This window comes from Sander vitreus, chromosome 21, assembly GCF_031162955.1.
Source record: "Sander vitreus isolate 19-12246 chromosome 21, sanVit1, whole genome shotgun sequence".
NCBI classification, from domain to species: domain Eukaryota; kingdom Metazoa; phylum Chordata; class Actinopteri; order Perciformes; family Percidae; genus Sander; species Sander vitreus.
This window is the reverse complement of record NC_135875.1, coordinates 17,078,660-17,103,872: the sequence shown is the minus strand read 5'-3', so window position 1 is coordinate 17,103,872 and position 25,213 is coordinate 17,078,660. Positions and strand designations below refer to the sequence as shown.

The 25,213-nt window shown below is 42.7% G+C and overlaps 1 protein-coding gene across 1 annotated transcript in view; it reads right to left on the bottom strand.

Moving 5' to 3' along the window:
* The window catches only part of trrap (transformation/transcription domain-associated protein), a 94,834-nt gene that overhangs the window by 45,080 nt on the left and 24,541 nt on the right, over positions 1-25,213 (bottom strand). The window contains exons 32-46 of the mRNA XM_078280077.1: positions 23,315-23,434; positions 22,755-22,874; positions 22,131-22,295; positions 21,746-21,927; positions 20,455-20,653; positions 11,302-11,430; positions 9,994-10,260; positions 9,052-9,258; positions 5,915-6,073; positions 5,426-5,572; positions 4,651-4,761; positions 3,714-3,860; positions 1,642-1,855; positions 1,257-1,385; positions 233-382 (exon numbers count right to left, since the gene is read on the bottom strand). Coding sequence (XP_078136203.1) covers positions 233-382; positions 1,257-1,385; positions 1,642-1,855; positions 3,714-3,860; positions 4,651-4,761; positions 5,426-5,572; positions 5,915-6,073; positions 9,052-9,258; positions 9,994-10,260; positions 11,302-11,430; positions 20,455-20,653; positions 21,746-21,927; positions 22,131-22,295; positions 22,755-22,874; positions 23,315-23,434 — 2,446 coding nt within the window. The remainder of the gene's footprint in view (positions 1-232; positions 383-1,256; positions 1,386-1,641; positions 1,856-3,713; positions 3,861-4,650; positions 4,762-5,425; positions 5,573-5,914; positions 6,074-9,051; positions 9,259-9,993; positions 10,261-11,301; positions 11,431-20,454; positions 20,654-21,745; positions 21,928-22,130; positions 22,296-22,754; positions 22,875-23,314; positions 23,435-25,213) is intronic.

Genomic DNA, 25,213 nt, shown 5'->3' with positions numbered 1-25,213 from the left:
AAGAGGGTTGCCATACGAGTGTGCGTGTGTGTTGTGCACAACTGACCTCACACACACACACACACACACACACACACACACACACACACACACACCCTCTTGTGAGTGAGTGAGTGAGTGTGTGCGCGTGCGATATTCTTTATGTAGTAATATAATGTATACTGTGTATGTGTGCCTGTTATGTCTGCGCTCGGCTTCCTCATATTTTCCCACTGAAGTCATGTGCATGTACCCGTGCTGGTTTCAGTGACCCCTGGGTTGGCCTGCTGGGGGCTCAGGTGTTCCCGCACCATCTTCTGTAGTGAGCGCATGAACACCGAGATGAGGCGGTCGATGTAGCTGGCATTGTAACTGCAGGCAGACTTTAGGATCATCAGTGTTCCTGGAAGACAAATGAAGGTGAAGAGAGGAGGATGAAGGGAGGGGGGGGGAATGAGAAATGCAATAATATGACAAGAACCTCAACCTCTGCGGGGCGACGTAACAGACACACACCTGCAGTCAGCTTGTGTTCAGCCACACAGCATGATAAGGACTTGGCTTTTTTTTTTTCTTTTTTTTTTTTTAGGGAATTTAACAAAGGTTTGTCACAGAGGCAGGGATAGGTATGAGTAATGTCCCTCTCTGTTGCTGCTCCCTCGGGTGGAGACAAATGTCACTGCCCATCACATCAGCACCACCTCTCTGCGACAGCAGGATACCAAATGCGTTTTATTGACCACAACTGCCATTTTGTGAAACAGTATAAAATAGCATTACCTTTGGACTGCTCTCCAATAACTATTTGTCACCTTGAGGGGCCTTAATCTGTAATGCTACTAGATATTTCAAATAAAAGAAGAACAATCTAATAATTGTCTGCTGGGAATAAGCTTTAATGTAAGCCTTTTCTATTAATGCTCTCTGACATATGGGAGGATAAGAGTAATGGTCATACAGGAAGGATGCCCGAAAGCAGCAATCCTTCCCGAGACAACCTTTCCCGACCCGCTGGACTGTGGCCTTCGTTTAAACACCAGATGTTAGCCCAAGCAGCAGGGCTCATCGGTTTGCATTTTAACGACCCACTCACTGGCTTAATTGCTAAAAGTGACTGAGGCAGCTTGGTTTTGTAGGGATGGAGTGGGAGTGTGAAACCTTGTTTAAAAAACCCACAGGTTTATGAGCAACAAAGTGAGAGTAACAGAGCACAAGGTGGTAGAAAGGGATAGATGAGAAGAAGAAAAAAGGGAGAGGTGGAGAGGTGAAGGTCTTACCGAAGAGCTGTGTGGGGTTAGTGTTGCTTGTGGCTTTTTCATAGTTGGTAAGTCCTTCATAGATGACCTTGCCCACAGCAGCATACAGACACTCCAATTCCTCATACTTAGATGCCACTGTTGATGTGCCTAGAGGGAGAGAGAAGTGTTTGCTTCAAAGAAAGAAAAGCTGAGAATCTAAATCACTGCCTTAGTTTTAGCACATGACTAAAGCAAACTTAAGAATTTAAGCATCAATCAACAGAGCAAAGGTCTTTTGTATTTTGGCACATCTTCAAAGAACACAGAAGGGAGTTCACAATTACTCAGACAACTCAAGACATGCAGTGCTTTTCCTGAGTTTGAGGATAGCTGGCCTGTTCCAGTTAGACTACTGGCAACTTACTAGGCTCAGTGGGGAAGATGCTCATGAGGCGAGAAAGGAGAGAATGGACAGCCCGCAGGACTTTGGTGTTGCCGCAGGTCATGCATGCAGCGATGCCCCGCTGGAGGGGTTTGAAATGGGCCAGGATGGCTGGGGACTGCAGCACTGTCAGCAGGAAGCAGAGAATCTCCAGTCCAGTGCAGATGTTAGAGATGTTAGCCTGTGCTGTCTGCTCCTGAGAGGACATGGTGGAAACAGAGAAACCAGGATGTCAGTGGCGTAAAAGAAGTATGTACATAATTCAAGTAACCATTTTTTAAGTGTCATTCTTATTCTTTCTTACAAAAGACAGAAATATTAAGCACCTATTATGCTTCCTAATACATGTCAGCAACATAGCCAGACCTATCTTTTTTAGGCATAAGGATACAACCCTAAAACAAAGCAAGAAAAACTACTGTGCAAATTCATCAGTAGACGCATTAATCATTCAGGTTTTTATTCCATTCAAATTCTACAACAACTCAGAAATCAATATTCTACACACAGAGGTATTCCTCACACAGAAGAACCAAGGCAATGTGATCGCTGCTAAACCAAAGATCAATTGCCAACATCGGGTCCTAATTTTGTCTAAATTGCAATCAAGGTTTACAACGATGGCAGGACCAAGAGGATAATCTGGGACAGATCCATAGCACTAATCTTGGCTAATGAACAAGGTGACTCTTGTGATAAGGCTCCTGGTAGATATTAGGGTAGTATTGATTTGGCAATGTATTAACAGAATGGAACCTCGCCTCTGAAGCCATGCAGATAGGGCATATGCATGTATGTGCACAAGGGTTTGATTGTGTACATGTTTTGTTCCCCGTACCCCTCCTCATTTGCCCTCTCACGCCACTCCTCCTGACTCTTAATCACTGCCATGCCAGTACAAAGAGATGATAAAAGGTAATCCGATTTAGAGGATTGTTCATTAGTCTGAGCAAGATGGTTAGGCAGGTAGAGCATGCTCCCAAGGGGAAAGGGCCCGTTTATGTGCATCTGCATAAGAACGACAGAAAGCCTTGTTTGTCAGACTGGGATCTGGAGGGGCTGATGTTTTGTTTGTGTTTGTGTGTGTGTGTGTGTGTGTGTGTGTGTGTGTGTGTGTGTGTGTGTGTGTGTGTGTGTGTGTGTGGGCAGAGAGAAAGGAGTGGCTGTTGCAGTGATCCCCCAAAAGGGAAGTACGTGACAATTTCCGGCGCATGGCGATAACCTTGTCTGAACAGTGGCTGAATCAGACCGGAGAGATGAGTAGAGAAGGAGAGAAGCAATGGATAAAAAGAGAGCGAAAGAAGAGAGGCCGCGATAAGAAGCTGAAAAGAAAAGAAGGGATGAGAGGAGGACGTGGTGGCAAAAGACAGAAGGAAAGGCAAAGGGGAGATGCACAGTGGGGCGATACAGAAGGAAAGGATGAGGAGCTTAGGATGGAGAGGGGTGGGGGTTGAAAAAGAAGGCACAGGCCGACCCGGATAGACTCCCGTTATCGCACCACTGTCATTATTTTGTCATTATGGTGGTTGGCGCCTCACTTCATGCATTACTGATAACAGACAAAGGACTTGGAGGCGTAGGAGAAAACACTAAGACAGAGCTTTACAGAGACAGGGAAACTTCTGCAGTCTCTGGGAAAGCGACCAGCAGAGACACATTAGTTAATCTTTACCGTTTGTTGATTATTGCTTGGAGCTGTTTTATTCAGACTTGTTTTCCTAAGACATTGTTGATGACATTCACATGCACGAGCCACTTCAAATAAGAACAGCAATAGTCCCCATCCCAAAATAGAAAAGATAAGAGTGTTAAGAGTTAAGTTAATATCCTCATCCTCATCATCAATGGAAAATCCAAGGAAAAGCAATCACAGGTCTGGGCACAGTCATTGACATGTGATCTCTGGGAAATGCAGCACAGAAACACAGCAGTAACGACAGCTTAGCACCAAAAATGTCACACACGCATGAATATGACTTTAAACATAAAGGCAGCCTCATAAGGTACATAATGACTGACTGAGTCACTCTGACTGAAGGCATATGCCATCTTACCACTGTCATAAGCAGCTTGTCAAACCACTGTAGCTTGAGCTCGGCGCGAGGCCACATATCAGGCCTGAGGGCAGACTTCATGAGGCTAACACAGCGACGGGACAGCAGCTCCCCCGGAGACCCAGCCACATTGGTGCTGTCGTTCACCTAAACAGGAGAGGGGTAGGAAGATTGGTATCATTATCAATGACAAAGTGAGTCTTCATCTTCAATATCACAATGATGTCCTGAGAAGTGAGAAATCACACAGGACAGGACGAGACAAGGACTGGCACCATATATTGTAATTTCATGCAAGCAGCTTGAGTTCAGCACAGTGGCACAGATCATCCTTCAATCAGGAAGCCCTGCACAAGCATCCACCCTGTAGAAGCACCCTTGAGCAAGAAAATGAATCCCTATGCGCTATAGGTGTGGTATTCGTTGGTTAATGGTAATCCCTGGGGGCTGTGAAAAGATTAAATTTTTCTACAGGGATCAATTTAGTATCACAATACACTGTTATCGAGTAGAATACAAAGAGAAGATTATGTTTCTTTAGACTGTTCAGTGAACAGTAAGTGATCCCCAGTGGTTATACAGAGGGTTATATTCAACAGAGATGGTTGGATGAACAGTGAAAATGGAGCTTGGCCCAAATAAGAAAGTAGGAAAAGTCAAGGTGAGTGAAATCTCAATAGTCTATTTCAAGCTTGTAACCAAGGTCATCACTGCCACTAGATCAAGGGACAGCTGTGTGAGGAGACACATAAAGGACTGTGTGTGTGTGTGTGTGTGTGTGTGTGTAGAGATGTGTTTAGGACAGCCACCAGGTGTGTCCTACCTTCGCCACAGTGGGGTTAGGATATGTGTCCTTCCTGGCAGGCACTATGGATGGCAGGTGTGTGTGTGTGTGTGTGTGTGTGTGTGTGTGTGTGTGTGTGTGTGTGTGTGTTACCTGGCATGCAATCCTGATGAGGAAGTTGACCACAGTATCCGTATGTTGTTTCTCGACAGGCTTGGTGAGCATGGTCTCTGTACCTGGCATGGACTGGCTGCGGCCAAACACCTGAAAATTACACATGCAAACATTATATTCATTAATATTTGAGATCTTTTTTGTTTGAATACAGAGAAAAGAAAGATTATTATTATTATAACCAAAGAAGTCAACAGACTTCACAATAAAAACTCTGTGAAAGCAGCAAACGCTGCATAGAGTCGTTAGTTAGGAGGGAATATCAAAGAGGCTGCACAAAGTCAGGAGTTTGTCTGCATTACTTATATATATATATATATATATATATATATATATATATATGTAATTCAACAACTTCGATTTGGAATTTCAACAGGCACTTGAACAAAGGCATCTCACCTAGTTTTTGTGACTACAATAACAAGATTAAACAGATGTGAGGCTGCGATACAATTGTAAGGAAAAATGGATTAAGGCAACAACCGTGCTGTCACCTCCTGTTGGCAATTTTTGTCTCTGACAGGTGTGATATGGCTGTTTGATCAAAGTATCTTTCAAACCATTCAGCAATCATTCAGAGAACTGCAGGGACAGCAAGAACTTTAAAAAGGTAAGAGGATGCAATTGTTAATTTTGAAGGGTGTAACAGATAAACTACTGTATAGCCAATTCCTGGCTAAAATGACTGGCCACATGAAGCTGTCACTAACAGCCATATTCTACTGGCAACTGAGTGATGATGGATTAAGCTCACCGCGGAGGCAGCTCCGGATGCCGTGCGGAACCTCTTGGCGTCTTGTCCAGCAGTAGCAGCAGAAGCAGCTTCCAGAGACAGTCCTCTTTTCACAGCAGCACCGCTAGTCCCTTCACCGCCAGCCCCTACTTCAGCCTCGGACTCCGGCTGCCACACCAAAGAGAGACCGGAGAGGAGCATGGGGGGTGAAGATTAGTCCATCCGTTAACATAATTAAAGTTTACAGAATGAAACGTATGTGTATATCTTCAAGCATCTCCAGGCTGCAGTAATGCATCAGCCACGTGTAAACTAAAACATTGTGGGAAGTGAAGGACATCATTAGGTCACACAATAATGTCAACAAGGTGGCATACATGGGCACAATACTGCTGTTGTTAGTCACAAACTAATAAGGTTGATATGATTTTTGAGTTAATAAAAACTGTGTGAAGTTTAGACAGACTCTTTGCCTGAATTTTGTTGCGATTGTGTAAGCCGTGAACACACCTGCTGGTCTTTGATCCTCTGTAACTCCCATTTGATGACCACCTCAGCCAGGTCCACAGCCAGTTTCCTTTGCTCTATGGTCACACTGGGGGTGAAGCCCAGACGCTGCATCGCACTGATCATGTGCTGCACCAGGTGGTGGCGCACAGGGTAGTACACCTGGAAAAAGACAGCAGTAGTTAAAAAATTAAGAAATAAAATCAATCTAATATAATGATATTAAAATTGTGGTGATTCAACATACTGAATATTTAGGTTGTGAAAAGCTTTCATATTTGGTATTCTAAACACAAAGTGTCAGGTAGGACTGGACTGCATTTTCTTTTCCTAAAGCACCAAAGGCAGGTGGTCACTGATGCCAATTGCAGAGTTCAAAAGAAACCGAAGAAGGATATAGTTGAGCAATAATAGCCAGCAAGGCTATGACAGATGAAGATGACAGAGCAATACTTAAGGAACCCAAGTTTACGTCAGCATAAAATGCTATTGTAGCTTGGAGTTTGTTTTTTTTCCTTCTTTACTTAACACACAACTTGAGCCTCCACTCTGCAAAAACCTGATGCAGAATCCACGTATGGAAGAGTGGGAAAGGATTGATACATTTTGCAAGATTATAAGCTGTTATCCAAAAAAAAAAAATCTTTGTGAGGCCATCAAAAAACAATAATCCTTCCCACCTGCATGCCTACCAGAGGGCGAACCCAAACACATAAAGATACACTGCTGTATGAATTTCAGTGATATTAAAAAAATGTATAAGTGAATTATAGAATCGTGAAAAATAATTGCATCCTCGACAGATGAGGAGTAGCTCTGCCTTCCCGGAGCTTCATGTTAAATGGACTTGGTATTGCCCGTATCATTACATATAATTGAGACTGGCTTTCATTGCCTTAGCAACCATCCAAAAGCAACTGTGAGAGGGAGTTATTGTGCAATACTTCCCCTAAAATCAAACTTAAGGTATCCCAAGAAGACAGTTTGTCTAAATGCCTAAAAATGAGATGTTTCCGAGGCAGGCATTTAAGTGACACCGAAATGATGCACTGTAATCTGCATTGTCATTCGGTCGTTAGCCATATTGGCACCTGGCTTCAGTACCCACTGCAAATACTTTGCTCAAGATTTTGGGGTGATGACGCATGCCAAGTTTAACGTGGTGCTCAATCACTTTGAGACACTGAGTGAGAAGAGGCAAACTCTAAAGTCGTATTCCCACTTAGCCTCAAGGACATGATGACACACACTTAGTCCCGAGAATTCACACTCAAGCGTCACACTCAAGAGTCACTTAGCTTCATCGCAAACTGAACTGGGACTCTCAAACACGCAGACAAAAGAGCAAGAGATGAGATGTCTATCTGAGGGCAGTTGCCAGTGTCAAAGAATATTAAAGCTTCTCACTTTGAGGGTAATTATAGTAGATAGAGCAGGGCTTCACAGCCCCTTAATGACAAAGTGGCTAAGCCCTGTCCATCACGTGTGCACACAGACAAACACGCACACAATCTCTCCATTTTATTTTATCAAACACGCACAAAGTCTCTCATCTGTCTGTCATTATCTCCTCCCCAGCGTAATTATGCTGATGTGATTACATTAGATTAGTCATCTGGCCCAGTGAGTGCAGCCTGTCAGTGAGATAGAGTGTTGAGCTGAGGAAACTGTCAGTCGTCTGCTAAGAGACTGTCGCTCTCTGACCGGCGATGCAGCGAATATCAGCTGAAGGAGCGAAAGGGCAAAAAGTGTCTTTGAAGTTTAAGGAGGAAGGCAAACATAAAGGCCAATGATCCTTTGCTGGTGTTGACTCGTGAACAGACTAGGCACCCTCCGACTCTGCTGATCATCACTGAGAAGGGTGTGCCTCGGACTGTATCCGCATTAAGGCGATTAAAGGAGGATTAAATCAGGCAGTTACCATTAGCTCCACTGCCCAGTGATGAATGATCCAGCTTTTGTCTAGGAGGCAACAGGGCACTAGGGGTGTAAGAAAAAAAATCGATACACTTGAGTATCACAATATTTTATTTTGCAATACTGTATCGATTTTCAAAAACGCAATATCAATTTTTGATTTTTTACGTTTATGTTGTGTTTAAACCCCCTACCGCTAGATCTCTATGCTGAGACGCACCACTAGTGTCCTTGCCTAGCAGTGCCTGACTTTTTGCTAGAAGCTAACAATGTAGCTATGGCTGAACTTTGGCCTACTTATGCCTAGCATATAAAAAATTGCTCACTAAGAACCTGTGAACCACAATCCCAAACTGGCAGTTTGATTTTCTGTGTACTGAATTGTTAACCTAAAGTAAACTTCTTTGACTTTTATGCACATCATGTCTTTTTTTAAATATTAGTTTTTCTAAAATTATACTTTAAAAAAATCCCAATATATCACCTTACGCACAGTATCAAAATATATTGCAATATATTGAATCGGTACCCATGTATCGTGATACGTATCGTAACGCCAGATTCTTGCCAACACACAGCCCTACAGGACACAGCACTGTTGACAAGTCAACTGTCAATACGAAACTCAAATTCAGTAAATCAACAAGTATTATAAAAACTATAAATTGGGTCATTCAAGATAATCCAACTTTTAATGATGATGCTCAATTCCCATTAGGACTTGTTAAGAGGCATCATTTAATTCAGGGCACTCAGATAATCAGTAAAAATAGCTTCTCAACTGTTTCCCCCCCATGTGGTTCACCACAGTTGCTGAAGCCACACTGAGCAGGGAGCTGGCAGCAGCAACAAACTGCCGTGGATTTACAGTGGCAGTTGACCTCTCAATCCATGCAGTGGCAGCTAATCGTAGTATTACCATAACATGTAAAGTATAAGATAGTGATAGTCGCTAGTCAGTAATTAGTCATCATTAAAAAGGTATTACGTAGTGTGGTCTAAATTGGGATGAACCCCACAGAATGTAAATTACCCCAAAGTGTTCAGACAAATCCCTCATGAGTATTGAACATACTGAGACAGAAAACAGATTTGTGTTGACTGTTCAGTCTACCCCACCCGGCCCGGAGTATGGTGGGAATCAATATATCCAAAAGTGATGGGCTGACAGAAGGTGGTGCTCTATTGACAAACTGTAACGTGTTCTTTTATAATCGGCTCACCCTGAAGTGCTGCACAATGAGATGTAGTATGTGGACCAGCTGTGGTACAGTGTGTCCCTCCTCCACAATGATTTTGCGAGTCCAGTGGGTCAACATCTGGTGGCCGTCCTCCATGCGGGCGGGCACAGCTGGGGTCAGGATGGCCATGGCCTGCCGTACGATGGCCCGGGCCTCCATGGTGTGGGCCTTCAGCAGGCTGTGGAAGACCTTTACAAAGGAAGGGTAATGTACTTTTGATTAGAGCTGCAAAGATTAATTGATTAGTTGTGAACAATTAAATTAATCGCTTACTATTTTGATAATCGGTTTGAGTCATTTTTAATGAAAAAAAAAAAAAAAGAAGGTAAAAGTTATCCAATTTCAGCTTTTTGAATGTGAATATTTTCTAGTTTCTTCACTCCTCTATGACAATTAACTGAATAGCTGAGTTATGGACAAAACAAGACATTTGAGGACGTCATCTTGGGCTTCGGAAAACACTGACCGACATTTATCACAATTTTCTGACATTTTATAGATCAACTAATCGATTAATTGAGAAGAAAAAAAATCGACAGATTATGAAAATAATCGTTAGTTGCAGCCCTACCTTTGATCATTCCTTTTCCTGTATTATCGATGCTTACCAATTTAGTTTTTTAATGATCCCTTCAACTATTTTATTTCTTTTCCAATACATTAATATTACATAGGATGAGGAATAACGGGACGGAATACAACTACGCTCTTAAACATGCACATAGTCACTTTCTTTCTCTCTCTCTCTCACTCACACACATTTTGTTTGTTTTTGCATGGATTTATTTTACAAGGTAATTCCGTGATTTTACATCTGCTACACAAATTGACCATGTTTTTATCTCTATTGTGCATCTTTAGCTCTGTTTTAGGTTAAACCCACACTCCACTGAGTCTCTCTTCTCTCTTTGCATTCCTCCTCACCTGCAGCACAATCTTCTTGTGAATGGCGAACTTTGCAATGATGTGGGCCAGAAGTAAGTGGCCACTGTATTTGCAGGCAGGGTCCACGCAGGCTTTGGGCAGTAGGCATGGCCAGGCGAAGGTCATGAGGCGCCGCAGCTTGCTGTTGCGTGACTTGTTATTGTCATGAATGTGGTGGGGTGCGTGCTCCACCAGCAAGGTGGAGAACTGGAGCAGGCAGATTCGCAATGAGTCCAGCAAATCGGCCTGCTTCTCTGGGTCCAGAACCTTAGAGAGGGATGGGAGAGATGTGGGGTTAAAGACTGCTGAGTGAGGGGGAAATAGGTACAGTCTTTGCTGCCTATAGCGCAGAGTGTATAGTATACAGTATACCTGCAGTGTCAATAACAATGAATCAATTATTTTGGTGTGATGTTTGTGTATAAAAAAACAACTCAACTCAAATGCCTGAGACCTAATAGTGGTGCCGACAGAGGTCAACAGAAGTATTATATTATTTAATGCACCTTATGTGCATAAATAAGAAATAAAAACACATTGTAACGAATATACGGTTTGCCTGAATTGCCCACGTATACTGCAGTTCTGACTAATGATCACTTTCCAAAATTGCATTTGAATGACGTCGCACCACAACGACAATATACTTTTTCATATATTGAAAACATCGCACAGAAAAACAGCTCCTCATTCAAAACACCCATCACCATCTAAATTCCCTGGAGAGGGGTAGAGATGAGAAGAGAGCGTTCAGAGAGAGGGAGGTGAGCGAGGAAATGAGTTTTAACCAGACCGTAGAGGAGCCATTAGCAGCCATTAGGACTGGTGTTAGTCAGTGATGAGATCTGCCACAGCACAAACAAACATGCTGACCTTTAGTATGGTCACACCACGACATTTATACACCGGGAATTATAGTCTGGCCTGATGAATTAAACGTGATGGAAAGAGGGACCGGTGGGATGGTGGGAGGGAGAGAGGAAAAACAAAAGACAGATGAAAGAGACAAAAAAGAACAAAGAGAAAGATGGGATGACAGCAATTAAGTGATCAAGTAATGTGTGGAGGCCATGAGAGAAGAGGAAGAATCAGACTAAGTGGGATGTGGTTGATTATGAGTATGGAGATGTGCAGGACTGATAAGACATTATGAGAGGAAATGCAGCAGGTAATGAAATCAGGAAGACAGACGGAGAGACGAAGCTGATGAGTAATGAAAGAAAGAAGTGTGGGGGATGTGAGCAGTGAGCAGGTTGAATGTGATGTTGAGAGGAAAGAATACCTGCGACCGTTTGTGTACAAGTGTACCTTAGTGATGAAGACACTGGTAATGCTTTCAGGATTGTCTCCTTCAGGGTTGGGCGGTCCAAGAAGCTGCTCACCTTCCCCCTTCTCAAAGCTGTGCAGGAAGGCTAGATTCAGGATGTGCTGCAACACCTACGAAACAGGAAAAACACACATTGATATGATTTTACTGATAGCAACAAAAAATACATTTTCCCATTTACTTAGGGGTATATGAAACCTTTAATTCTTCTGGTTTTCTTAGAGCTACAATGGATAATTTCACTGATAGCGCACCTTCAACAAAGGAGAAAATCAGTGAAATTACCTTGTGTGGGCTTTCAAAAGCTGCATAAAAGACAACAGCTGCACACTCTCAGCTCTTCATGTGCCACAATCAGGTGATGAAATAGTAATCTACTCTGAAATCAAAGGGGCACAGGTCCTTTTCAGACTGAATATAACAGAGGAACAAAGTGTAGATTTTTCGAGAGTGAACAATAACACAAAGAGACTTGAGGCAAAGCGATATCAAATGTGACCCAAAACAATGGTAATACAAAATTTGACATTTCAAGAATCAGAGAAGAAAACCATTTCTAATCTTAACTTGTTCTCTTAATTAGTCCATAAGTAGGGCTGGGCGATATGGAGAAAATCAAATATCACAATATTTTTGACCAAATACCTCGATATCGATACCACAACGATATTGTAGTGTTGACTATTGGTGCTTTCACAAAATGAGATTTTTTATAAATAATCATCAGTAATGTGGATATAATGACTAAGTGGGTAAAGGCAAATAATAGAACAGTTACAACAGTCTGGTTCAGAAAAGCACATCACTTTACTGTAATGCAGCCTTTAAAACCAGAAAAAAAACACTTATGCCATATTACGATATTCAAAATCTAAGACGATACCTAGTCTCATATCACGATATCGATATAATATCTAAATATTGCCCAGCTCTATCCATAAGCATTGGAAGCAAAAAAATGAAATCTAAACTTTCACCAAGAAATGGCTTAAAATGCAATTTACAAAACACCCTGAAACCTGCAGGGATTGTTACCAGGGCTCTGCGAATGAAGACAAAGGCTTGATTAGCTTGTAAAACGCAGAATACCCCAACCACAATACAGCTAACGACTGCATTTATTAAAGAAGCTGCTATCTGTTAATGAACCCCTCTATTCAATCCATCATTGGGGAGGATGGGGCATCGCTCAGTGGAGAACGAGCTGTGGCAGCATATGTTCAAGCTCCTCCATTAGCACATTATTCACACACGCTCTGCACAATGTACGTGCATGGTTAATAGACTCGCACACGCATGCAGAAACATGCGCACCCCCAAATGAAGACACAAAAAGAAAATATGGAGCACCAGTTTGTTCTTCAGTTTCATCTGTTCCTATTAATTCCAAGCTTCACTGACATCAATCACTGTAAGATCACAGCATGTTTCTGTAATGCCATTAGATGGTGTGCTCCTGCAGAGTGTGTGTGTGTATGTATGTATATATATATATGTGTGTGTGTGTGTGTGTGTGTGTGTGTGTGTGTGTGTGTGTGTGTGTGTGTGTGTGTGTGTGTGTGTGTGTGTGTGTGTGTGTGTGTGTGTGTGTGTATATCACTCCCGACCTCTATTAAACGCATCGTGGTCCATTGTGGACATAACGGCATGTCCTATCAGCAGAGTGAACGCACAAAGAAAGACTTCAGCACTCTCATTGAAGCTTTAAAAAGCACTGGGAAAAAGATTTTTATTTCGGGCCCACTACCATCTCAAGGTCGCGGAGATTTCCTTTTTAGTAGACTACTCGGCCTTAACGCCTGGCTCCGGCATACATGCAACACCCACAAGATAGGTTTTATTAACAATTTCAAACTGTTTTGGGAACATAGCTCCCTGTTCAGCAGGGATGGGATTCATCCCAATAGACGCGGCAGCCAGATGCTACGTGGGAATCTGCAGCTCGCCGTGCAGACGCAAACCTTCAAATGACTGTTTGCACCTATTAAACAAACGCACAAGCGCACTTCCCAGTTATATTCTCCCATAAGCTCTCACTCCTTTACAAATAACTCTGCTAACCCACAGACCAGCTATATCATTCCAGTAAGAATCAGTAATATCAGTAATCGGAGGCACAGCGCTACACGCTCCTCTGTACTTCATTTTGAGCAACCATCCATTTATAATCCCATAACCACAGTATCTGTCCCCCGACTGAGACCGATTAAATCAAACGCTAACAAAAGAGGTGCTATACTCAACAGCCTAATTGGAGTTAAAACAACCACTGCAAGGATAGAACAGATTAGGAAAATCAAATGTGGACTATTAAATATTAGATCTCTGTCGTCTAAAGCAATATTGGTAAACGAATTGATATCAGATAACCAAAATGATTTACTCTGCCTCACCGAAACCTGGCTGGGCCATGAAGAATATGTTAGTTTAAATGAAGCCACTCCTCCCAGTCATAACAACACTCAAATTCCACGAGGCTCAGGCCGAGGAGGAGGAGTTGCAGCCATATTTGATTCAAGCCTGTTAATTAATCCTAAACTAAATTACAACTCGTTTGAAAGCCTTGTTCTTAATCTTCAACATCCAACATGGAAAACAGTACAGCCAATTATATTTGTTGTTGTTTACCGAGCACCAGGTCCGTTTTTATCATGTGTAGTCCTTCAATCAGACAAAGTACTTATTGTAGGTGATTTTAATATCCATGTTGACGTTGACAGCAATAGCCTTAGTACTGCTTTCAACTCACTACTAGATTCAATTGGTTGAGGCCACGCACTGTTTTAACCACACCCTCGACCTTGTGCTAGAATATGGCATCAAAATTGACAAATTAATAGTATTTCCGCAGAATCCCTTTATTATCAGACCATTTTTTAATAACTTTTGAATTCCTACTACCAGACTATACGAAATTAAATAAAAGTTTCTACACTAGATGCCTATCTGACAGAGCTATAGCTAAATTTAAGGAAGACATTCCGACAGCACTTAACTCAATGTCATGCCTTAATATGACAGAGGACCCTTATGTTAACTTTAGTCCCTCCCAAATTGATAACTTTGTAGACGCTGCTACGGCCTGCCTACGGACTACTTTAGACTCGGTTGCTCCTATCAAAAAGAAGATGATGAAGCAAAGGAAACTAGCAGGACCCGATACATACTTAACTGCTTTTTTCCTATAGACCTTCAACAATTAATGTTAAAGGTCTCTTCAGCTAAGCCAACTACCTGTATACTAGACCCCATTCCAACGAGGCTACTTAAAGAAGTACTACCCGTGGTAAACACCACATTATTAGACACGATCAATATGTCTATATTAACAGGTTATGTACCGCAGTCATTTCAAGTAGCTGTGATAAAACCTATTCTGAAAAAAAACCACCCTCGATCCTAAGGTCTTAGCTAACTATAGACCTATATCTAACCTTCCCTTTCTCTCCAAGATCCTTGAGAAAGTAGTCGCTAATCAGTTATGTGACTTTCTACATAGAAATAGTCTATTTGAAGACTTTCAGTCAGAATTTAGAAAGCATCATAGCACTGAGACGGCACTGGTGAAAATCACTAACGACCTTCTAACTGCTGCTGACAAAGGACTTGTTTCCATACTTGTCTTATTGGACCTTAGTGCTGCATTCAACACTACTGACCATACCATCCTGGTACAGAGACTGGAACATTTAGTTGGCATTAAAGGATTCGCACTAAGCTGGTTTAAGTCCTATTTCTCTGAACGATCCCAATTTGTTAATATCAACGATAAATCCTCCAAGTAAGCTAAAGTTAGCCATGGCGTTCCTCAAGTGCTTGGACCAATTCTATTCTCCTTATATATGCTTCCTCTAGGCAATATCATTAGGAAACACTCAATTAACTTTCACTGCTACGCAGACAACACCCAATTATATTTGTCAATTAAGCCAGACGAGAGCAATCAGTTAGCTAAACTTCAAGCGTGCATTAAAGACATAAAATCCTGGATGACCTACAATTTTCTGATGTTAAACTCCAACAAAACTGAAGTTATTGTCCTGGGACCCAAGCACCTCCGGACTTCATTATCTAAAGATATAGCTTTTTCCATCTTCGTAACATTGCCAAAATCAGGAACATCCTATCTAAAAACGATGCTGAAAAACTAGTCCATGCATTTGTTACTTCCAGGCTGGACTACTGTAATTCCTTACTATCAGGATGCTCAAATAAGTCCCTTAGGACTCCCCAGCTGATCCAGAATGCTGCAGCACGTGTTCTGACAAGAACTAAGAAAAGAGACCATATTTCCCCTGTACTAGCTTCTCTGCATTGGCTTCCTGTAAAATCCAGGACTGAATTTAAAATCCTTCTCCTGACCTACAAAGCTCTAAATGGTCAAGCACCATCATATCTAGAAGAGCTCTTAGTACCTTATTGTCCCATTAGAGCACTGCACTCCCAGAACTCAGAGCTACTAGTGGTTCCTAGAGTCTCCAAAAGTAGAATGGGAGCCAGAGCCTTCAACTACCAGGCTCCACTCCTGTGGAGCCAGCTCCCAGTCTGGGTTTGGGGGGCAGACACCGTCACCACATTTAAGAATAAACTGAAAACCCTCCTCTTTGATAAAGCTTATAGTTAGGGAGGTGGCTCATAATCAGTCGCTCCGGATCTCATCTCTCCCAGCGGCCTCCCAGGATACTGCGCCATGGGACTCAGCCGCCTGCCAACGTCCATCTTCTTGCTCAACACCGGTTATCAAGACATCCTGGACTGAGGTGGTTTGCGGCCAAAAGAGAGCCACGAGTAGGGCTCCATCACCTCCTGCCCTCACCAACCGTTTCAATACCTTGCCGGAGTTGGAACCGGTAGTGGCCGATGCGGTTCGCGGGGCTCGTCCCCCTTCAACGCCGACTGACCAGCCGTCGTCACAGAAGAGAATTGCTACCGCGCGGCGAAAGCTTCTGAGGGATGCAGTAGTCAGACGGTCCGGTGGCCTACACTGCCTGGATCAGCCAAACGACAATGTTCCTCAAAAACAATCTCCCCAACCGAACGCTTATAGTTAGGGAGTGAGGAGTTGCAGCGTATGCCTAGACCGGCAGGGTGTATAGCTACAGACACAGCACCCCAGCTTCCCTCTGCTTCTCCTCATAGTCATCAGATCTACCTATCATATAATCAATAATATAGTGAGAGTAGAGGGAGGCAGGAAGTACAGCCCGTTCCGGCAGGGGAGAGTTCAAGCCTGATCCGGCACCTCTCTTTAGCCTGCCTCCCTTAGTTATGCTATTATAATTCTAGACTGCTGGGGAAGTTCCTTCCTCCCTATGACACAATGAGTTGCTCTTTCATCTCTCTTTTCATTTGTTCCTTTTATGTGCATCCTTCTCCCAGAAATGCTGGTTACTAACCTAGCTCTGGGGAGTTTACACACACCCCCAACCGGCACCGTCAGACACCGCCTACCAAGAGGTAGGGTCTGGGTCTGCCGAGGTTTCTTCCCGAAAGGGAGTTTTTCCTCACCACTGTCGCAATAGCTACCGCTAATGCATGCTCTTCAGGGAATTATTGTAATTGTTGGGGCTTTGTAAATTATAGACTGTGGTCTAGTCGTACTATATCTGTAAATTGTCTCGAGATAACTCTTGTTATGATTTGATACTATAAATAAAACTGAATTGAATTGAATAACAACAAGAGTATGTGTTTGCCACTAGGGTTCCTCTCCAACCACAAAAGGAGGAAGATGGTGCCAAGGGGGGCCCAAAATATGTATTATGGTCCCATACACACCAGGAACGTGCAAATAATGCAAATTTATTGTGAAGTAGCCACAGTATTTCTTGAATAACAGCCACTACCAGTTGCATTGTTAGTTCTCAGCTATAAATTGGACTTAAAGTAATTTGGATATTTTAAACACCTTTAGCCGACCACTACTAGATCAGTTTTACGCACACGTTAGGTGAGGAGCTGCAGGACCTCATTTCACTCTGGGCAATAAGGTGATTTTATTTAACTGGTTTTGTTATTTGTCTCAATAGGACTGCTCCTTGGACAACCCAACAAAAAGGCAATTTATCTGCATTCATAATAGAATTGCACTCCGTGTAAATCTTTTTAAACTGCTGTCCTCCTTATTAAAACATGTCAAAAATTTAAATTATTTCATTTGTAAACATCTGGTGAAAAATTTACAGAAATGAAATGGGAATGTAAACCTCTTTAAAAACCATGATACTTTTTTTTCCTTCTCTTCACCCACACCTAACACGCACAGCTGTTGGTATCCTACCGGAAATGTTTTTGCTTGTAAATCTGGATTCCTATACACATGCTAGTAGAGCCATTTAGAGGCCCAGACACACAGAGCCGACGGCCAAACGCCGGCAGAAAAGGCAGTTGGGCTGATCAGTCTCCCCAAATTGGTCAAAAAAGTGCCTCGGAACACACCAAAGCAACGAGACGTAATACATCTTCATAACAGCAGGCGGCGCTAATCTGTATTGTCGCCCAAAAATGAAAACCGGCAGCTGATTGGACGAACGCGTCACGTGGGTCTTGTTTCTCCGGAAATTCAAAGACAGACTGTCATGGCGGCTTGTTCAGAATACGATCTCATATTGTACTAAAATAGTTGAAAACATTTTAAGTGAGAAATAGGCCATGCAGTTGCTGAATCTGTCTTCATTTCAGATAAACAAAGGTCAGTTCAATAGATTTTCGTCAGATTTTGAGAGACTCTATTCACGCTCATTCCGCTCCCCGTTTCCTGGTTAGCACTCTACCAATCAGATGGGTCATTTGAGTCCGACTGCCGGCAGTGCCCGCCCCGCCGATTATACATGTCAAACCGGCCAAAATGAAGGACGACGGCACGGGACACACCGAACAGACTCGAGTCACTGACCTCGCCAGACTGTCCAATGGCCGATTATCGGCTCTGTGTGTCCGGGCCTTAACAGGTACAAACAAAAATATGTATTTGTTTGGTTCAATCTCCACTAAGGAGATGATACGAGCACAGCATGTTGACACATTCTGACATTGTAGAAAATGCTGCTACACTGTATGTCATGTCGGGGAACATAAAGAGAAGTAACAGAATGTGAAATAGATGTGCCGTGCTTCATGAATTTCAAATACTTGTTTGTTTGCTTGTCTCCCTGAAATCTATTCCATGAATAGTCACAAACTTTTTGAGCAAAAAAAGCAGCACAAAAGCAGTTTTCTGTAAGAATTGTTTGTATAAAACAAAAGAAACAATACAGGAGCAGCATGAGGTCAGTCTGTGCCATCATAGATGATTCATTGCTGCTTTCCCACTCGGTCTCTCTCTTACACAATCCTCTCTGCGTCTCGCTCAGAGTGAAATATTCTCCGAGACCCCTGTGACGCAAGAATCTGAGCCCAGGCATACTGAGAACGTGTATACACACACACACACACACACACACACACACACTGCTCTGTGATATTACGCTTCCGGAAAAATGTTAAGGCAATTATTTAAATGTCAGACTGCCACCCTCATTCTCTTGCTCACAACTCGTACACCAATCAACACAAACATATTCACACACAAACATATCCTCTCTCTCTCTGTCTGTCCGTCTCTCCGCCACACATGCACAGCTAGCATCTGCTGTGCACCAGAGGTGGACAATTATGGGAAAAACAACAATATGAGAAAAATACTGATAGGTGGTGGGGGTGTTGCAGCTCTGCTATTTGAGAGACTAAACTGTGCTGTGCTAAAAATTCTAACGCAGCATTTGGGCCTGGAAAGAGAAAGCACAGTGATTCGGCGTGAACTCTTTCTCCTGCCTTTATTTTGTATCTCTTCTTTTCCCCCAGTCCATATGCCGCTGAGGCAACGCAAACTGAACATGAGCAAAAGAGGGCAGGGTGAAGTGAGCAGCATCATAAACACTAGTGTATGTCCTTGTATTTGGGAGTGTGGTTGCACTTGCCTGTGTGTGTGTGTGTGTGTGTGTGTGTGTGTGTGTGTGTGTGTATTCTTGCCAAGCAGCCATTTGGCTATGTGCTGTAATGTGCCACCCAGGGCAGGACTTCCCCACTGACCCGTTTGTACTTAACAGCAGTGCTGTTGCTCTTCTGTGCCAGGTTGTGTGCCTATTACAGCTGTGCAAAATGTGTGTGTGTGCATCCGTCTGTGTGTGTGTGTGTGTGTGTGTGTGTGTGTGTGTGTGTGTGTGTGTATGTGTGTGTGTGTGTGTGTGTGTGTGTGTGTGTGTGTGTGTGTGTGTGAGTGAGTATGCATGCACGAGAGTGAGCTTAATTAAAAAGCAGCCCGAATGATTGTAATGCTTGCAGCAGCAGGTCAGGTAGAGAGGACAGAAGCATTCATCTGTGAGCCTCTGAGGGTCTAGAACCAGACAAAATGACCTTTGTGACTCTATCAAAGAACTTCTGGTACAAAACACATCAACCATAAAAGTCACACAGATCAGGTCCCACACTGAGGAAGCAAAGTAAGTAAGCTGAGGAGATGCTCATAGAACTTAGGAACATGATTTATAATGCATAATTAAGTCTAGGACTGGGCAATATGGCCAATTTCTTTGCTTATGGACGATCCAAGGTTCTATTTTTACAGCACAATGCAAAACGCCCCATTGTTTTAAATAAGTATATTCATTTAAATATGTTTTGTTTTTTCAGCAGCCTATACAAACTAAAAATCAGTAATAACTGCTGTGCTAGAACAAAAGACAAACATAACAGCAAGCTGCAGAGAAAGCCCCTTAATCCATTGAAACAATAGTATTTAACTGAAATTAAACAATTTTCCCATGTTATAACAATTCCATTTCCAAATTTAGACAGTTTACACATTGTATGAAAACAGACATTAAAATGTATCCATTAACTTAATCTTTCAACTGGTGGAATGGTCTGCTGGTTTTGGTGTTTAACACCTCCAACAAGACAAATACTGTTGTCCCCTTGTGTGGTTAGTTACACTGTATTATACCTCTGATCATGACGTGAATATTAATTCCAAAAAGACGGTTGGCAAAATTCATTGTCATTGCCAAAAGTCATAGGGAATTTCAGGTCCTTTTGGCCATAAACATGTAGTTTACAGTCATAAACATTCCTGCTTCGATTGCCTGGGTACGTACCTTAGCTTTAAGCTCGTCATTGAAGTGTGGGTCATTGAACTCAACGAAGCGGAAGAACAGGGCCCGTTTTTGGGCAATGGAGTAGTTCTTGGGAATCTCCTCCTCCATATACTCCTTCAGGAAGGTCATGTTGCATAAGAAGCGACCTGTAAAGGCCCGCAGCAGCTGGAACAGCAGCTCGATCTCTGAGTAGTTGCGCCTATTGAGGAGAAAAGGGAGTCAATAAGGTTAGTGTACAGAAAGAGATATGTCTAATGTCAACAACAGTAATATTGTACATTAGAAGTTTCAAATAATCGTAGATACCAATGTGACTTAGCCAGTTTTACACTTTTTGTTTATCATTAGATGATTGACTAAACACACACAAAATTACTGGCTGGAGTGGTCGGAGATTAATTGCAGGGTCTGAAATAAACATCTGCTAAGTGTTTCAGCACTTTCTCTGTGCTCAGACAGAGAGGTGGGGTGAGAAGTTCATTCATGATTGGAATGCCATTAAGTTAGTTAAAGTTAGAAACTGCACTAACTTAAGTCATCAACTTTGACAATCTTAATGGTAGCATTGTTCATTTCAGGGTAACGGTTTGCACTAGAGGTGTGACGAGATCTCGTCCCTCGTCTAAAATATACAAATACAAGAATAAAAGTTACAGTGCAGTGTAAGGGGAGGGGAGAGGGAGGTGCTTCATTTTCTGCTGTGTGTAAAATGTTCTCAATAAATAACAAAATGTTCTAGTAAATAGGATAAATAGGTTTGGAAGTATTTTTACAAATGAAATTTGAAAAAAACTTATTACAGAGAGAAAGTAATGGAAAAAGGTAGCCAACCCTACACTACCCGCCACTTTTAAATCGTTAGCATTTTGGATTCCCGGTGGAAACGCCGCAGTAAGTAGGTCTGAAGAGGTTAGTTATGCAGAAGAGAAGCCAGTCATTTGAGTTTGTGGCAAAACCTTTCACAGTGCTCGTTTTTCATTTTGTGACTTTCGATTGAGTCATATTTTGTCATTTAAGTTTTCTTTAAAATAGTGTTAAACTCTTGTCTCGTCTCGTTCTTGTTAACCCAATATCGTGTATTGTCTCGTCTCGTGAGCTGAGTGTCTCGTCACACTGCTAGTTTGCACAAAAGGCTCATCAGCAGTAGTTGTTGAGAGATGGCTTATTGTTTCTCACTTCCTAACCCAGATTTTCATGTCAAATGTCCATTTTTTCTTTTAGATATTATGACAACTTTGTCCAACATTTAGGCAGTTTCCATCCCCATTACAATTTGAATAAGTGTACATACTTGCAGTAGCTAAGCAGACAGTAGGCCAGCAGCTTGGGCTCCTTCCAGTTGGTGGCAGCCATGTTGTCTTTGCGATGCCTCTCCTGGAAGGCCTCACTGACCCAGACTCGTCTCAGCTGGCTGACCAATGAGTGCTGCCCTGCCAGCCACCCCTCATCATTCTTCACTATGATACTGATAATCTAAGCAGAGGGGATGAATATGGAGAAGAAAAAAAGTTAGAGGTCATATGATGGAATTACTGAGAGTTATGTAGTAATCAGATTAGGATTCAGCACCACTGACTTGGCTTGGCTTTACACATATACGTCTGACCTGTGTAATAAGTGTGTGTACAGGATATATAAATTGATAGAATTGTAATAAAAAAAAAATATACGTCTACCTTGATAGCCTGAAACTGCAGGTCCAATCTGGCTGTGGTGGTGGAGGGAGATCCAGGTCGAACAGTTGCTGCAGTGCCAGCGGGAACCAGCAGGGGGACGAAGCGGTTGGGATTAGAGGCCAGCACGTCTCTTAGGGGCTTGGCATCTTTGTGTTTCAGAAAACTCTGTGTTTAAATACATACACATACATACTGTAAATATAACACAAAATGACAGAGTAAGACTAGAGAGAACCGGGGTGACCTCTAGCAGCCCGGGTTTGAATCCAACCTGCGACACTTTTACTGCGTGTCATCCCCTCTCTCTCGCCCTTCTTTCCGGTCTATTCACTGTCATTATCGAATAAAGGGGAAAGCCCCCAAAACTCAATCTTAAAAAAATTAAATCAGAAGACTAGAGAGAACCATGTTTACTGCATTCCATCAACAGCTGTAAAAACGCATTTTAAGAATTTTTACTGGGAGTGATCCGTCTCAATTTGGTGTTAACAGGACCACTGCGCCTCGAAACCCAATATATCCCTGATTATAGCCCATTACTGAGGCAGCAAAATGCACTTTTAATGGAAAATGTATCAATAAAAACAGTGAAGGGACTGCTACTTAGAGCTGCCAGAGTCTGACCATGAACATGCGGCTCCACTGGGGGTCGTTCAGCGTAGCCTCCATCATGAACAGCTCCACCGTCTGAGATGGGTGACGTGTCAGGAACTTGATCAAAGGCTCCCTGAATGGACTGCCGGCCTGGCACAGGAGGGAGGGAGGAGAGGAGAAATAGGAAACAAGCAGAAATGGAAAAAAATTGTAACATTTTTATAAAAGCAAAAGCACTTTCTTGTGAAGATCTGTGCTGAATTACAGAGTTTTAATGTGCCATTATACCCTATACATCAGATATAGATAAAATAGGATTAGAAGGCTTATCGCAGGATGTAGAAATTAATATCATGAGATTATCAAGGGTTTTCCAGTATTTACTGAACAATTATCATACATTGCCTATAACATGTCTGAAGTAATTTACAACATTTCTGAAGTAATTTATCTTCAAACCATTTTCCTCAGCCGTTCTATTGTAGCAATTGCTTAAGACCAAACTCTTTTTTTACTTGCTTTATTCTTCCACACGACACAACTGCCACGGAACACTACAATGAATAGAACTAGAAGAGTTGGTGTCCTACCTCTATGAGCATGGCCCTCTCGGTCTTCATGACCACCTCCAGCAGAGGTTTGACCAGAGTCTGAGGTGCGGCTGGGATCAGGTGGAAAAGGTTAATGATGGCAGAACAGATCTTCATCTCCTAGAGAAATAGTCGGAGAAAAAGAGCGGAGGGAAGAAGGGAATGCGTTAAATATTTCTGGAACGATGATGGAACTATACACGGACATCATTTCTGACAGTCTTGATGACAGCCACTGTGGAGAGACGAGGACGAATCGTAGTCAAACGACTGAAAATGCAATCTGTGCTCAGTTAACGTCCCACAGGAAAGGCGCACAGCACCACACTCGAATAAATTCTTGGATTACACTGAGACAGGATACAAACAAATAGAGGACAGTATGAAACCTTGTATTATCAATATCTTAGAGGTGCAAAAGTCAAAAGGGAATGTGGGAGGATTGGACATTTCTAAAACAGTCAAATTGTGAGGTTAAAGGTTGAGATGACAGGAACATTTCTGAAGACGACCACAGACACGGACACAGAAATACGGGTCGAACTCCACCAGCACCACTACCACGACATTGGTTGAACTACTGACAGAGAGTCACCAACAGAGGGCGCAACACCAGGTCACATCTCACCTCAACGCCCTCCAACGCAGGCTGTACCGGAACGGGAGACAATGATCAGAGTCAGCAGAGCAGTATGTGTGCTTTTTTGTGTGGCTGTGTGTTGTCTGTCTTTGTTCCATATGGAAGGTGAGCAGATAAGACAGGATGAGAATGAAATGAATGGGCAGACAGCAGCAACCTTTACGATTGACCTCAGGAACAACTTTTCTCAGCGCTTGGTGAATAACAGGGCAGGGGCCATGCTGGAATGTCAGTCGAGCAACACAGAATCCATGGCATTTGGAGGAAAAACACGCTTCTGACAGATATCAGGTCATGACATTTTGTTTTGGTTAAACCCTTTCCGTTTTCTTTTTTCTTTAATGCGCCTCTTTACTCCGCTCCATACTCTCCTCCTCTGTCAAAACCCGCTTTCATGCCTGGATGTCTTCAGACCATCCTCCTCAGTCCTGCTCCATCCCCCTTTTCTCCATTTTTTGTCATCTTTATCAGGCTTGGCTAATTGACCCCCTGACTCTGGCTTTATTGTCACTGCCAGCCTTGCTGTCAACACGCACAAAGACCACTGGTTATTGGGAGGAAAAGACAAAGGGCCAATTTGCATCTAATTAAACAAGCTATTTTGAGATTGGGCAGTTTGAACTCGCATAAAAAGAAGGGAGGAAAAAAATGGGCTTTATTTTTTATGAGGGAGAGGCAGCTGTTTTTTTCCCCCCTTTCTCACTCACCTTTTCTCTGCCTTTACAAGGTTATCTGTCCAGGAAATAATGAGGAGACGCAGCGCTGGGCCCACCACAGCCTGCCTGGCGCCTAATTAATCATTGATTGTAATATGGCCACTCGCAACTCATCTGGGAGGAGGCCACAATGAGGAGGTGTTGACTATATGCGACTATGGCTTTGTGTGTATAAGGGGCAATTTCTCTGCCCCTTCCAGTGTGTGCTGTTTGGTTTAGGAGATGCAAGGAGTTTTAAAAGATGCCAGTAGACAGCTGTATATGGACCTGCTACTACAGACTATAGCCCCTTTTCATGCATGTACTGCAAACCTCAAATTAGCTAGACATTACCCGGAGGAGCTGTATGTGAGAACGCAAATGTCCGGAACAGTTGGACCGGACATTAAAGACTTTACCCTGCCAGCTTCCAAGTACAAAGTCTGTGTAATGACATAACAGCTGCTTCTTTATTGCATTCAAACTTCTACCAAAGTAAATGGAAGAAACAAGGGGCATCTGCATGTTATGAGTGATGAAAGATTTACATTCGTATTACATTTC